This window comes from Ananas comosus, linkage group 15 (assembly GCF_001540865.1).
Source record: "Ananas comosus cultivar F153 linkage group 15, ASM154086v1, whole genome shotgun sequence".
Lineage (NCBI taxonomy): Eukaryota > Viridiplantae > Streptophyta > Magnoliopsida > Poales > Bromeliaceae > Ananas > Ananas comosus.
The window spans coordinates 6,303,871-6,320,647 of record NC_033635.1 but is presented as its reverse complement, the minus strand read 5'-3'; the positions used below and the strand labels follow the sequence as shown (position 1 = coordinate 6,320,647).

At 37.3% G+C, this 16,777-nt stretch overlaps 1 protein-coding gene across 1 annotated transcript; it reads right to left on the bottom strand.

Moving 5' to 3' along the window:
* LOC109721218 (F-box protein At1g55000) lies at positions 324-13,876 on the bottom strand. The gene is made up of 2 exons (XM_020248688.1): positions 13,363-13,876; positions 324-875 (listed from the first exon to the last, which is right to left on the bottom strand). The coding sequence occupies exons 1-2, from the start codon at positions 13,837-13,839 to the stop codon at positions 501-503; spliced, it is 852 nt and encodes a 283-aa protein (XP_020104277.1). The 5' UTR covers positions 13,840-13,876; the 3' UTR covers positions 324-500.

The window sequence follows — 16,777 nt, the reverse complement described above, 5'->3', positions numbered from 1 at the left end:
CACTTTTTGCTTATCCCCGAACCAAGAGATACCTTAAGGTCACAAAATCCGACCTCTCTTATTATGGTAAGAAGCCAAAATTCCCTTCTGCACCAGAATCGATCTTTCTTTTGTACGATTCCTCTTAAGCTTGCAGAGTCGAATTATTTATTTGAAATCTCTGCTTCTACTACGTTGGACTGATTTCGATGAGGAACTATTACATGCTTCTGGCTGTTCTTTGCAAAACTGACGTTTTGTGCTAATGCTCCCCACCGAAGATAAATGGAGCCGTCATAAACAAAAGTAGGTTAAAAGACTATACGATTCTGGATTAACAGAGCTTTGAAGAAGTAATTGTTGATTGAACCTCCAAGATACAGATTTATAATTTGCAGATTCCAAATGGTATCTTACATAATACGTCGAACAACATTCGGACTTGCATATATCTAGAAGTGCACGATGAAAGAATATAGATACTCCACTCGTGCTTCACATTTTATTTACATCCAATCCATCTAAATATGCCCCGTCTGCCGCTCCCACCTGAGGTCCTCTGAGAACTGCAGCATGGCGGCCCTCGGGTCACCATTTGATACGGACAAGTAGTACTCTGCAGTTCCTTCATCTACTTGCATGCTTCGCCTCACTGATTCGAGTACCTTCCTCCAGCGTCGGTTGGAAATTACATTGTTTGTGTTATTATCGGGCTTCCAATTAGGGCCGCTTTCTAAATACAAGACGGCAACTTCTCTTTTGGCGTGCTCATCCAGCTCGATGTAGCAGGTACTGCCGAAAAGTAGTTGTGGGTCTCCTATCGGTATCAGAAGCCTCTCTCTTGAGTAGATGCCATGGTCGCTCATCATATTGTTTAAGCGTTTTATATCCATCACCTACAAAACACAACCGCATTCAAACCAAACAAATTTCTAGCCTAGAAAAACTAAGGGTTCAACAGATAGCAGGATAAGAGAGATTTCCCGAAAAATTTATAAATCAAAGTGCAAGGAGTTGCGTGCGATCTGGGTAACTTGGGATCTAATTTGATGTTGGAACAAATTATTCTACGACAACTTGGACGGAATGGTAAATTTTCCTTTCGTAACTGCAATCAAGAATTTTGATTTTAGTATGTTGCAAGATCATTATGAGTTTTCAAGACAGTGCATTCCACCCACAAGGTGACTATCATACTGCAAAGGAAATGATTCAAAAGCCATATATCAGATATAATACGCATTGTAGCTATCTTCTCATGCTCCTGATCGACCAATTATTGGAATGAATAAGATGTTGATGCATCCTAAAAGGCCTTCAATAGTTAAAAGGCCATAAAACTAAAATAGCTGAGTACTAGCCATTTTAAAAGAGGTTTGTTTGTACAAACATTTCTCAATTCCAGTACAACTGTTTCAGTAAAGATATGACAATCCAGTTTACAGTAGCAGCAGTTGAACATACATTAGCATTAAACAATAAATAATGAAGTGGAAACATAGTACGTATCAAAAGTGTGGTGTTTCTTAATAGTTTTCACTAATAGTTTTCATGGAAAGCAAAGAATGATAGTCAGGGTTATACTACAAATTTGTCATCTGAGATAATAAGGAACTTGGAAGTATATGACAATACAGGAAGTCTGTAGCACCAAACAGAATTATTACTAAGATATTCTAAGGATACTGCTGTGTGAATGACCTTACATTTCATCATCATAATCACAAAGGTTCTCAAATAAAGTAAATGATTTCTAGTAAGTACCCTACATTTAAAACCAAAAGCTGCTACTGCAGAAAGTATAACATAGATCACATAAAATAGCATAAATAATACAAAAGCTGCTACTACACAATGTATAATTTAGCCCACATAAAATAGCACAAATTATATATCACGAAGTGGAAGTCTTTCAGTCAATAAAATAAAAAGCATAGGAAAGATAAGAGGCAGAAGTCTTTCAGTCAATAAGAAGTAAAATAGAAAGACGAGACTGAAGTCTCATGGGGCTAAATTACTAACAACTTACATGGGAGGGAATTCTAAGAAGGCAAAATCACTAACTGCACAATTATTTTCATGTTCTTTCCTCCTGTTGTGCTCAACTTATTCATTGTATGTCCCATCAGTTAATTAGTACTCAAAACTACGATCTAAAAGAAGAGGTAAGCTAATCATTCATGAAAGTTTATGCATAACTATTACGATATATTTGTATAGTTTATCTATATTAGGATACTGTATATTATTGCCTTCTATAAAGTAAGTTTATATAGTATGTAATCCTAGTTATACTTTTATTATAGTAGTCATTGTTACCATAGTAAGACAATCTTTTGTACTATATATATTCGTTAATACAATCTAAGAGGGTATGCTCTTTTGCCCTTCTTACAATAACCAACTAGACAAGATCCAAGGAATTTATTTAATAGCTCAATCATCAAATGAGTCATACTAATTTAGAAACCGACAATGTTAAATTCTCTATTTAAAGCAACCTCTTTCCACATGTTCATGAAATATTAAGGATCCTAACGAAAATGATCAACCATGATGACATAACAATGCTTTTGGAGTCAAATCTCTATACAATCTTCCACATTACGGCCAATATCCAATTATAACAACACCATATATCAAACAAAGAAAAGGAAAGGGAAGGGAAAAAAACATCAATTGTGAAAGTGAGAGATGAGGAATTATATCAGGGACACAACATCCCTCGAACATTGCTTCAGAAAATAAAATCTTCCCATCCCAACGACCAAGAAAAGGAAAAGAAAATGTTCCTCCATCATGATCAAATAAGCAAGCAAAAAGGGAAAAAAAAAATGTATAGTGCACGCAGAACAGGGTAAAAAAGGAAAAGAAATTCAGTCGAAGCACCAAAAATAGATTCTTATGTTCACAGAACATGGTAGATCATAAACCAAAAGCAAGCATTGATGGAATGTTCAGAAAGGTGGAAACAAACAAAAATGAACTATGATTTAATTTAACGAATGAATGGGAATAGACAAAATTAAACAGCTCAGTAATAATTTCAAATAACAAAGACGGCAGTCGCACTAGAAAAGTAAACTTCAAACTCGCAAATATTTTGAAGTGCAGCTTGATCATCATAGTGATCCAATAAAGAAAACTAACAGCATAGCGTCTTTGGATTTGAAATAATTGTATTAACGAAGTAGCCTCAAGTCTTCACTATTCAGTTCCTTAACATGATTGGCTTTATGACAGGTTGTAAGAAATGAGTTTTAGCCTGTGGATGTTAGGCAGCAACGGATAGGGAAAAAAGTATAAAACAGTAGACTATATCTACTATCCACAGAATTTAATCGTGAAAAGATCACGAAAGAAAAGCAGTTTTCTGCATGAACCTTATACTTCAGTGGTCAAACAGTCAAGTGGTCATAATAAGAACGCATATGGTACCAGTAGTATTCGAAAGATGGATAAAATGCAGCATTTGTGGTAAAAATTAAGAATAGCAGCTGCAGCAGTAAAAAACCAACAGGAAAGGACATAATAATCCTACTTGCCATGTGTTGAAGGCATGCATGTCATACAATACCAACCTGAATATGCTGCTGGTAAATCCTATATTCAATATAAATGATATCCACCAAATTTCCCAGAAAAAGCCCAGACCATACAATATCCATTTTTTTTTTCCAAAATGCATTTTGAAGCAATCAAATTCGTCTTCGTTCAAGAAAATCATGCTTATTTTTATATGATCTCTAACAAAGGACTGTTTTACCTCTGAAAAACAATTTTAGCTAATTCCATATAATTCTAACTAATTTTTAGAGCAGACTTGATTCCTCAAGCTTCTACTTTGGAGGTGATCAAGACTATTCTAGAGATACCTACCCATCGGCTAGCTCTCTGAGCCTCCTAACAACTCTTAAGTATACAATACCTTTAGTATACTAACTTTTTTCCAACTAAAAAAGCCTTCTTCTTACTGGAAGTTCTCTATGCTGGTTTGCACATGAGCCATAAGCAATATGTGGTACCATAGCCACAAACAAACCATTACCGCCTTCTAGATCATTTCATGTAATTAAGCCACAAATATTTTAAATGTGGACATCTTGAGATTTCATAGTTCATCAATTAACCTAAATAGGCTATTATGACTTGCATAAACATGTAAATGAAATCACAAGTGCAGCCAACTCTCATTCAGAAAACGATAGGAGTGCCTACCAAGGATTGAAGTATCGTCTCATGCCATACAACGGGGCATATCTTACTGTGCCCCCAGGGTTCCGCATGAACCCCCTTGCTACAATACCCTTTGGGTATCATGCAAGACAGCAAGATACCCTAAAGGGTATCGCGCCACTATGCCGCTCATGGGCACTCATTTGTTTTTTCTTTTTTCTTTTTTCTTTTTAGGCCTTTGGGCCAACTTTTTCTTTTTTTTCCTTTTTTCTCCCATAAAGATCCCTCTCTCATTCTCCTCTACTTTTTCTTCTCTACTCTCTCTCTTTCTCTCTCTTTCCCTTTCTTATTACATATCTTCCTCAACTTTTTTCTTTCTATTTTTTTCCTCCCTTTCCTATTCGTAATTTTTTCTCTAATTTCTTCTTTCAATCCCTTCTTTTTCTTCTTTGGTCGCTTCGATCTTATGAAAAAAGGCAAAAAAATAGCAAATCGAAGATCTACTTATTAGGTAAGTAAAAAATTTACAATTTAAATTTCTTTTCATACATTTTGAGTATTTCTACGTTGTAAAGCTCCTTGTTTGAAGAAATATGAAATTAGGTAATTTTTATCTATAATTTACAAAAAGTTGAAAATACATCTACTTGGTTTAGTCATTACATGGTCAAATTTTTAATTATTTTGGATAAGATATAGTATTTTATATGACGTTTCCAGCAAAAGTATTTTTAACTTTGAAAATATTATTTTTAGATTTAATAGATTGAAAATACTAACAAAATCAAAAACTGAATTAAAGCAATTGATATTTAAATTTGCTTAATTTCTTTGTCATATAATTTATTATTAAATTTTTATGGATATCTAACCAATTTTCTTAAAAATTTTAATAAAAATAATTTTCTTCAAATGTTTAATAAATATTTTTAAAAGATTAAAAATGAAAAGGAATTACCAGATCAATTGCGGTCCTGTTCTAGTTAATCTAGTCATCATGTAATCCCTCGTCGAATCATATAGATGAATCTTGCAAAATGTTCATTAGAATTTTGAGAAAAAAATAATTTTCTCTAATTTTCTGTTTTATAATTTTAAAAATTTGGAGAAAAAGATAAAATCAAAAGAATTTTCAAAATTAATCAATTCTCACAATTTTTCTTAAAATTTTGAAAAAAAATAGTTTTCTTCAAATTTTCTAATCAATATTTAAAAAAAATCAAAAATGAAAAGGAATTATTGGGGTAATTGCAGTCCTATTCTGGTTACTCTAATCATCATACAACCTCTCATTGAATCAACATATGGATCCTGTAAATTTTCACAAAAATTTTGAGAAAAAAAATATATATATGTATTTATCTATAATTTTGTATTTTATAAGTTTTTTAATTGTGAAAAAAAGAAAGATAAAATCAAAAGAAATTCAAAGTTGATACACATAATTTTCTCATCAGGTAGTCCCTTTTCAAATTTTCTTGCATGGATTTTACAATACTTATCTTTATGTAAAAAACATGTGTGGATCATCATGCCACCTAAGATTAGAACAAAAGATTATAGTTAGCAGCCCTGTCAAATGATTGATACGAATAGATTTCATTGGAAGTGTAATTACTGTAATACGATCGAAATGGGCAAAGGTGTCACCCGCCTAAAGAAACACATAGTTGGGAGTTATTCTCAAGCAGCAAAATGCCCTTAGGTTCCTCAGAAGATAAGACATGCAATGAAAATTAAGTTAGAATCTACAAAAATAGCAAAAAAGAAAGCAAGGGAGGATCAAGATGAACTAGATTAACGAGCTGCTAAGTATCCCCCTTGTTGACCTATATGAAGGAACAAGTGATGAACTGGATACTAATACTAGAGCTACCATGAAAGCATCTCTACAAGAAAAATGGCAGAAAGAAGAAGTCCAACGACATAGAGCACAATTTGGGCCCTCCCAATTTGATGTCGGCCGTGGGTCTGAGTTCAGCTCTGCACCATCAAGATTAGCTCGATGGTTCTATTGGTCACATGTCCAACAGATTAACACAAGGGCCAAAAGAAAAAAGTGGAAGAGGTTCAAATATTAGATTTTAGACCCAATGGCATTTCCCGGCCGAGAGACTTATCAATAGTGCAAAAAAGTGGTGTTCTGGAGCTTAGTAGCTAAGTCCGGGTACTGTGGAGGTTGCTAGTCAACACGTCTATAGAGTGTTAGGCTGAGAGGGAGCCATTTTAGCTCGAAATAGATGCAAAAACAGACTCAGAACGCTGAAAACTGCTAGAATTGAAGTGTCTGGCAATTTCTAGTGCCCGAAAAGAAGTATCGAACACCCGAAAGCACTGTAGCAATTGGATTTTGATTTCAAACCCTACCTCCCCGGACGCCCAATTCTACTATAGCAGTCCCGTTTTGAGTTGGTGAGATTTGACAGTTGAATCGACACATGTAGCAGTGACTTATCTTCGATTCAGATGGATAGTCCGAGCACCAAAAAACTTTCGAGCTGAAGTGCATGGAGTTCGGGCCCTCCCTGCAAGCGCCTAAAAACTTTCGATTCAGATGGATCCGGACGCCGGAAGGCCAATTCGGGCGCCCGAAAGTGTTCGTTTTGGTAGCTGAAGGTAAACATCTATTTTTTTTAAGGGTAAACAACTATTTTTTAAGTAGCTGAAGGTAAACATCTATTTTTTTTAAGGGTAAACATCTATTTTTTAAGGGTTCTTTTGTAATTTACCCTTTCTATAAATGGGAAGTGGGGTCTGACCTGTGACCTCTTTTCCCATTCTACACACCAGAGACCTTTCTTTCCTCCTCCTCCTACTTATCCTTCTCTACTAGTTGGAGAGCCCCAGCAGCAGCCGCATCAGTAGTGTCATAGAGAGCTCATGCAATTGGCTGAGGAATTGGCTTCAATTTATGGTAGAGGAGAGTAGAGGAGCTCGTATTATACTTTCTCCCAGCTGGATTGTGAGGAAGGTTGGCCGAGTTTGGAGTTTATTTAGACTTATGGAGTCGAATAGGATTTTCGTTAGATTTCTATTCTGATTATTCTAGCAGAGTTGTTGCTGGGGTTTTGGGGAATTTGTTGTCAATTCCTGCTGGTTTGAAGCAGTGTGGAGGTGCCCTTGGAGTTTCGTTTCATTCTGTTTTTGGATTAGCAGTCCGAGGTGGGTTTAATTTACCAAAATAATGAACTGGTTATTATGTCTAAAATGGGATTACATTGAGCATATGTAGATCAATTCGTTGACATGTAATTAGATAGAGTTGTTCATTATTGATGTTAATTACTACATGTTTGGTTGGTGGATAGTTGATTGTAGTCCTTGCTCTAGTTGACAGCATAGCATGTATAGTTGGCATTGTTGTTGCATCTTCATACTAGCAGGTTGGTTAGCTAGTTCCCTCTACATGCTACTTGATTATTACCAGCTTGTGGATACCTACACTATGCAGTGTTTATGTCCGGTTGTGTGACATTTCTTCTCCTATGTTGTACCCAGTTAGGGCAGGGATCGAGATAGTGTAGAGTAGTTGTATGTCCCGGTTTTGGGGTGATTTTAATTTGTGGATTGTTTACAGCCTGATTAATGTTGTAGGTGATACGGCGGTTCCGAATCGTTTGGTTACACTCCCGATTGCGCCGAGAGCACGTGGATAATATGATTCACAATATGGTTGATCATTTGCATTGACTATAGCCTGCATAAGCCACATTTGAGCTCGACAGAGATACGCGTTATATACTCAGTGGGGTCGCACCCCTCGAGTCTGCTCTGAAGTTTGGTTATAGCATTGATGTTGCAGTAGCTCTAGTGGGCGACATATATATTAACGGGCCACCTACAAAAGTGGTGCCCTGGCGGTAGGTGGGCACAGGTTTGACCGGACCCTCGAGTCAGTAAATGAAATTGGGTTATAGTTATGAGCACCCGGTAATTTGTTGATCAATACATATACATTTAGCAGTTTTACCTCGAGCATATTGTAGTATAGAGGCATAGTTGCTGGAGAGTTTCATTCTAGCTTATACCATATCCTGTTGTAGAGTAGTCATCATCTTTACTTTTATGCCTCTAGTAGACCTAGTAGGTAGCTCGTTGCAGTCGTTGATGATACCCACTGGGAACTAGTTGTACAGCAATTTTCATGCCCTCTGTTGTTGCTCTTTTTCTTTTTAGAGCCCTCTGTACCTTTTGCTGCATCTAACCGAGGTAACGCAATAGCGGACTAGATAGTGTCTCCTACATGAGTTGACGATGATAGAGCAGGACCTAGTAGCTTATGGAGTTTGGATAGCATATTATACATACTTGGGACTTGCTAGGGCAGCATTTATTGTATTTATTTCAATTCTAGGAGATGCAGATGTATTTTGGTTGCGATGTATGTACAGTATGGCTATAGACTTATAGTTGTATATTTTTAATCAGCTCTGGCAGTAGCAGGTTTTGCGTGTTTAGACGCTTTGTGTGTACAGGGCTTCCCGTGCATACGGCAGATCTGTTGACAAGCCCGAGTTCCCGTCGTAACCCGAGGCGTGACAAAGGGGCTAAAAAGATGCAAAATTGGTTGAGAAATATTGATGTTTTTTTCCCTTTAGTCATATTCCTTTCTATGCAGCAAGCAATCCATATTATAGATCAATGATCACTGCCGTAAAAAAGTAGGATCCGAAAGTTGAACCCCCAATGTTGTATGAGATCATCGGCAAATATCTTGATGCGAATGTAACATACTGAACCTTCGCAAATTAGCAAGGTCTCGATATGAAACAGTATCTAGTACTGTTCAGAGAGTTCTGAAGGTTTTCTGGTTGAGATGGTTCAATTCTAATGTGAAACGAACGAGAAATCAAAATTCGAAATCAATTCTGCAGAAACTAGAGTTTTTGTGAACTCCTGGATGCTCAAAAGTAGACGCGGGCACCCAGAAACAGTGTGCAACCTAGGGACTTCAATGTTTTGGACCCTCAAATTGCACTGTGGACATCTAAAACTTTCGGATAATGGATCAGACGCCCGAAAATGGATTCAGACGCTCAATCCTAGAGCTCAGGTTACTGTTCACCTCAAATATTCGAGCGCCCGGAATCCCCTGCGAGCGCCCGAAATGGTCCAGATTAGTAATGATGCTTCCATAAAGCAATAGAGAAAGCAATGAGATTTCAGATGCCCGAAAATGTTCCGTACACCTGAAAGCTGTTGCGATCTAAAAGGATGTTTTAACATGATTTCTTGGGTTTGAAGGGCTTAAATACAATTTTCAACTTTATAAGATACTACTTACCCCTGGCTACCTCTTCTATCCCTTTTCAGCTAAGAACCCTAGTTCTCTTGTAAAGCACTAAAATTTCGCAAATAGCAAAATTCTAGTAAGGAATAGTGATGGAATATATTTAGATAACCTCTATAGGGTTTAGGAAGAATTAGAGTACTTTTGCCGCGAGAACAGTGCGAAAATGGACTCTGAAAAGCCAAATCTGCAAAACTACAAATTTTCATGTAGTACCAATATCGGAAGGGAGTACCAGTTCTCGACTACGTGAAGGCTAGGAGAACTCCCGAGTTTTGCAAAACTCCCCATGAGTATCGCTACTGAAATGCTACGTACTGATATTGAAATTAGCGAAAATGAGCGAGTACCGATACACAATAAAAAGCAGAGAAAACCAACGTTTGGATTTTGTAGAACTGGCTTGGAGTACTGAAACTCCTGAGCTGCGTACCGGTACTAAAATCGGAGTTCCAATACTCAACTCTGCGAACAGCAGATTTTGGCTAGTTGCAAATAGGAATGTTTGGAGGGTTTGAGTGCAACTGTAGCACTTCTATAAATACCCTTTTCACAGTCAAACCCTAAATCTTCCCCATTCTCTCCTCTTTTACTCTCTTTCTTCTTTCTCTCTCTAAAAGAGAGAAAATCTAGGTTTTCTCTTGGAGAAATATTAGAGATCCATCTCTTTGGAGGTTTGGAAGATATTAAGAGGGTGAAAAGGAGACTCTAGGAAGGAAAAGGCAACCACCTCAACCCACATTTCTCCTATCTATAGAAGAAGAGGTGAGTTGATATTTTTAGAGTTTATTTTGGAGGATTTTTCCAAATGAGAGATTTCATGGTTCTAACTTGTTTAGAACTTCCTGTTAGGGTTTTCTTGGTATTCTAAAGGGATCAAGGAGCATCTCTCAGGAGTATATAAGAGAAGATGGAGAATGTCACCGAAATGGGTATGATCTCCCCTTTATAAAAAAATTTTCTTGATTTCATGCATGTATTATGTACAATACTTGCATGCTAGTAGATCTTGTAGCTCAAGATGTCTTCTTAGCATTTGATTTAGGAAAAATAGGGTTTCTAACCCTTGTGTAGTAAAAAGGAAAGATATGTGACATGCATGATGTGAACCTTGAAACACAAGTGTGGCATTTAACTTAGATTGGAACATCTAGTGTAAACATAGTGGCATATGAACTCTACGCAAAACTTGAACTAGAGAACAAGAGGATACGGAAATGAATTTTGTGATAACCCTAAAAGTCATGAACTTAGGGTGTATTAATGAAACATGTGCAACCTTCCGGAAGTGTCAAAGAAAAGAAAAAGTCCAAGAGCAATCGACTCCTGATGAGGTGCTTGGGGGAGTCTGAGAACAACCGACCTCCTATATCTACCGATTGGAAAGAAGTCCAAGAGCAATCGATTCTTTATAAGGTGTAATAAGAAAGGAAACCTAACTAATAAGTTGGTAAAAGAAGTGAATTGAGATGAACATATAGGCTAATGACATAGCAAACCATTGTTGCATATTGTACATATTTTGAGATATTGTAGATATATCTTGCTTATTTGCATTTTTATTGTAGCGATATGGTTGTTATTAATACTTCTTACTAATGCCTCCTTTGGATCAAGTGAGTGTAGAGCGACAGTGTCGGCGACTGCACCTAATGGGAACTTATCTAAAGTTCTCACCCCTTTGTGGTGGTTGTTTTTCAGATCCTACTATCGCCAATGAGGCGCAGGACAGGGGCAAAGGTGTCGCGGAGTAGCTAAATCCTTGCGAGTCGGTCTAGTGGATAACCTTTGTAAGAACAACCAAATTTTAATATTTTGAATGAAACAAAGTATTGTAAAACTCTAAGGGCATGTTTGGTTCATGATTGGAATAGGAATGGGAAATGGAATTGGATTGCTTTGGAATGCGAAATGGAATGACAAATCATCCAAAAATGTTTGGTTCATTATTGGAATGGAAATCGGAATGAAAATTTAAAATTTTTGAGAGAGGGTTTTGATTAAGAGAGAGGAAAGTGATGAAGGGAGAGGAGGTAGGTGTTGATGAAAGAGAATTTTGAATAGTTTACTTTGAAATGAGCCAATCCGGGATTCAAAGCCAGATTAGATCATAAGGGCTTGTTTGGCTCAAGGGTGGAATTGGAATGGATAATGGAATGGGAATGAATTGGAATGGTAATTGGAATGGCCCACTCCCCCAAGACGTTTGGTTTATTTGTGGATTGACAATTGGAATGAGTTATTCACATTTCATTGTTTGGTTCGTATAAACTAAAAAAATTATAGGATACTATAATACTAATTTTACTCTCAAATATAAATTTATATTATTTAAAATTTATGAAAAATATAATACTATTCTCTAATAAGTTTTCCAAAAAAAAATATCAAATTTATAATTTTAAAAACTTTTATTGATGTGGGTTAGGGATAGGGTTTTGAGAGAGGATAGGTTTTTTCTTTTTTTGATGAGAAAGGGGTGAAGAGAAGGAGGGTAAGATGGTCACATGGGCTTCGAGAACTTAGTGGGCTTCCGGAATGAAATCTCAATCCGGGCTAGAAGACCGGAATCAAGTTGAAGGCTAATGGGCCATTCCCATTCCAGTCCGGAATAGGAATCCCAAACCGATTCATGCGAACCAAACAAAATTAACCGGATTTGATCAAACCGATTCCCATTCCATACCCAAAATGGATGAACCAAACAAGCCCTAAATGGATTTGGCCATTCCCATTCCGGAGTGGAATGGGAATCGGAGTCCGATTCCTATAAAACAAACGGCAACTATCGGAATCAATGAATTACATTCGATTCCATAGCCTAAAATAGGTGAACCAAACATGCCCTAAGAGAATGAGATGTAATAGTTTCAAATTTAGTAATAGTCTGATGCTTCGTATATCCGTATCATGTATGATTTGTATAGATTAGTATATGTTCCACTTAATACGGGTAGGAAAAAACCTTGCCCGTTCGGTGGGTCTGTTGTACATGCCTGAGTGGGCCCAATTGGCGGGACTCAAGGCATGACATCTCTCCCTCTTTTTCTCCATCTCCTCTATCTCTCTTTCTTACTTTTTCTCTACTTCTATAGTTCAATTTTGATCCCTACTTCCTCCTAGTGACTTCTAATCACTCCAAGATTAGGTTTCGAGCTGAGGAGGAGGAAAGGTCTTGGAGGAATCCCTTATGTTCAATCAATCTAGCGCATAGTAAAGATAAGATTTGATGGTTTAGAGGTTTGTATTAGAGTTTTTGAGGTGGTTCCTCTAGTGCTAATGGTTTTGCCATGAGTTTTAGAGGTGATTATGTTAAGGTTGATTCTTCGTTGAGAACAAAATTTTAGTTTATGAATACTTATTAAGAATAATAATCATGTTACTGTTATCTCAATTTTGTTTTACAACAAAAACTTCCAACCATGAGTGTTGCACGCTAGTAAAATATGAAAGAACTCCATATCTCAATAGAAGGACTCCAACTTGACTTTCTTCAGTTTTAGCCATCACAATCTTTCAAGATGCTCTGCCAAAGTAATCTTAAAATCGATGCATGAGCACCAGGAATGATTGCGATGCACACTATTCTCTAGGTTAAAATACCAATAAATTACAAAATAAACCTGAAGATCATACGTATAAAGAACTGCTACTTCCTTAAAATCCACAAAAATCACAATCTCAATTCTCTTGCATTCATACTTTTCAGAGTCCACTCAGATTTATATTCCTCAGAACTATCGTTGTCACCCTAACTGACAAGCAATCAATCAATCATCTCTGCTAATTCGCCAATTTGTTCACATCTCTATGCCACACGGGACCAAACAAATCAATCTAATTAAGCAACATCAAAATCAATACAATCAACAGATGTATTGTGAAGAACGGAGAAGTGTGGGATTCGTAAGCCGTACTTGGACGGAGTACTTGAGGGCGAGGCCGGCGACGGTGTCGCCGCGGAGGAGGCGGTGGGAGATCGCGAAGCGGGAGAGGGCAGGGTGGCGCCAGAAGGCGGCGGATGAGGGGGTCCCGAGGACGCGGCGCACCCTCCACGGCGCCCGGAAGGCGCGCTCCAGCATCTCCCGGTCCGACGCCACGGCCCGCCAGAGTCGGCACACGCACGCCGCCCGGGCGAGGTCCGCAGGGGGCAGGGACGCCAGGATCGACCGGAGGAGGTCGCCGGAGGAGAGCGCCGAAAAGTGGGAGTTCATGGGCGAGATCACCTCGGAAGACGACGAAAGAGACGGTGATGACGATGGCGACGATGGAGAGGGGGAAGTGGAGGAGGAAGAGGAAAGGGAGGAGTCGGGGATTTGGGGGAAGGGATTAGGGTTCGGGGGAAGGAGTGGCTCCAGGAGGTTGTCGTCGTTGTCTTCACCGCAGCATCCCATGGTGGGAAGCAGAAGGACCGGGTCCCGCTGGTTTGTTGGCGTTTTCAGCACCTTCTATATTTTATCCAATTCCTCCTAGTGACAAAAGAAACTACATATCTCTCTAGTTTCGAAAACCTATTAATTTTATACTTTTAAGGTATCGTTTTGTTTGAGGATAAGAAAAAAGTGACTATTTCAGGGATAGGTATAAATTAAGGTATAAGCGGGGATTAGACCAATTTTGCATTTGGATAAAAATTAAATTATTCCTGGGAATAAAAAAAATAGCGTTTTGTTAGGTAAAATGGAATAAGAAAGATAGTGGGTTTTATAAATAAAAAATAATTATATTATTCTCTTATTATATTTAAATTTAAATTTTTAAAATTTTAAATATATATTTTTAAATTTAAAATTTTAACTTTGAATTTTCAAAATTTTAAATTTTAAATTTCAAACTTTAAATTTAAGATCAAATTTAAATTTGAAAAATATAAAATATAAAATTTTAAATTTCAAAATTAAAATATCAAAATTTAATTTTAAAATTTAAAATTTAAAATTATAAACTTTAATTTTGAGATTATAAATTATAAATTTTAACAATTTAAATTTTTAATTTTAAAATTTTTAAAATAAGAATAGGGATGGAAACAATTAATAAAAATAATAAAAATATTGTATTATAATATATAACATATTATATTTATATAATTTAGTTTTAATTCAATTTATAATTGTAATTAAGTTTGAAATTAAGCATTGGAATAGTGCTATTCCACCAAAATGGTGGAATAGCAAATTCCTTGCTATTCCGGGATAACCGGGAATAGCAAGGTTTGACTGGGATAAAATATTTCGGCTAAATTTTATCCCGTTTGGCGGAATAGCGGGGATAACTTTCGTTATTCCCGCTTATCCCCCAACCAAACGGGGCCTTAGAATTCTATAAATTCTATCCTTTTTTTCAAAAAGATGATCAAATTACTTCCCACTAAAATTGCATAAAAAATATTCATATTAAAAATTTTGAAAAGTATAACTGATAGATTATTTCTACTGATACTTTTTGAGAAACGAGATTTACACCTAACATACAAATAAAAATTTTAAACTAATAAAAAAATAGCATAGTATTTGTAAGGAAGTGAATTCTCGAAATCCGAGAGTTATACTTCGTCCAAGATCGACTATTTGTCGAGTGGGCATTCTTCGGAAAAGCTAAAGATGTCCTGTAATATGCGAACTTTTGATACTTGTGTAGGTGTAAGAAAGAGGGTGGAAATGAGGTGAAACCGTTTTGGCGCGAAATTGACGCGAAAACGGATAAATTGGGCCAATATTTCATTATGAGGGACCACATTGCAAATAGCAAAATTAATGGATTAAGTTGCAAAATAGCTTGATCCTATCCTCTCTCCCTCTCTCTCTCCCTTTGAAGCTGCCAAAAACTCTCTCCCTGTGAAGCTGCCAGAAAACAAGAGAAAGAAAAAGAGAAAGAGAGAAGAAGAAGAAGAAGAAGAAGAAGATGAAGATGAATTGGAGGGAAGGTAAAAATTTCCATTCTTCTCTTTCCCTTCCCTTCTTCTTCCCTTTCTTTTCCCTTTCTTCCTCTCTTTCCCTTTCCTTCTTCCTTTCCTTTCTCCCTCTTCTTCCCCTGCTGCTGTTGGTGCAGTTTTGCACCCTTGCTGCTGCTGCGAGGTACCATAGCAGTAGCAGCAAGCTGCTGCGAGGTACTGTAGCAGCAGCAGCAACAGCAGCAAGTCAGCAGCAGCAGCAGCAGCTCCGCAGCAGCAGTAGCAGCAACAGCTCAGCAGCAGATTACTGCTGCATGCTGCCCAGCAGCAGTAGCAGCAACAGCTCAGCAGCAGCAGCAGCAACAGCAGCAGATTGCTGCTGCAGGCTGCCAAGCAGCAGCAGCGAATTGTAGCTGCCTGCTACTGCAGGGGCAGCAAGAAAGAAAGAAAGAAAAGAAAAAGAGAAGAGGAAAAGAAGAAATGAAAGGAAGAGGAAGAATGAAAAAGAGAAATAAAGAGAGAGAGAGAGAGAGAGAGAGAGATGGAAAGAACAGAATAGACAGAATAACATGAAGAAGTGGATGTAGAAATTGGATTGAGTGATGCAATTGGCGTGATTCGTACCTCTAATCTTCAAATTGATGCACGCAGGGTGTTCGAGAGTGTGAATTAGTGTGATTCACATTTCCGATGAGGCGCAATTTAAGTAATTTCGAGAAATCGTGCGAAGGGTCGCGTGTAGTCTTTCTTTTATCGGAGTCGACATAGCGAGTAGAGGTGGGTTCTGAGTCGTCGAAAACGGCGAATTTCCCCCTATGTCTATTTTGGTACAAGCTATATAATATTTGAATTTGCCCATCTGGTTTACCTTTTTATTGATCCTCAGACCGTGAAAAATTGAAGCATGATAGAGATTTAGCATTGACATCTGATTATGAGCAGAAGTATGTATAGGCATATGCGTATGATGATTTATACTTATGCGTATGATGATTTATACTTGAGCATTGTGTTGAATAGACGTAGCTCATGGCCCTGTTTGTGGTTCTCCGTTCATGACTTTGTTTATTGAAAGAGATTATTAAAAGAGATGCTATTAGCATGAAGTTGAGTTCATATGCAAAGATGAGAACTAATGTAAGTCACACTTCTTTCCTCGCCATGATATAGTAATTGTCAGCAATATTTAGATAGTTTAATTCAAGTCTTGGGAAGCCAATTGACATTTCATGTATCTTGATTTAGTCATCTATTATTCACTTGTATCGTGTATGGCATATAGTATGTGATAGAAATGTTATTTTGATGCGTCATTATTAGTCACTTGTATCGTGCATACCATATAGTGTGTGTCAGTGGCCGTGGATAGCGCGGCAATGGTGTACAGAGATTTGGACATAGGGAGGGCCTTTGTTTATTCTGTCGTGATGTTTGACCTA

What these genes read in the sequence shown, in the direction of transcription:
- LOC109721218 (XM_020248688.1), bottom strand. Translation starts at nt 13,839, where the DNA reads ATGGGATGCTGCGGTGAAGACAACGACGACAACCTCCTGGAGCCACTC. An exon ending in CCCTCAAGTACTCCGTCCAA is followed by an intron (nt 876 to 13,362) that starts GTACGGCTTACG and finishes TGTGTTTTGTAG; the next exon opens with GTGATGGATATAAAACGCTT.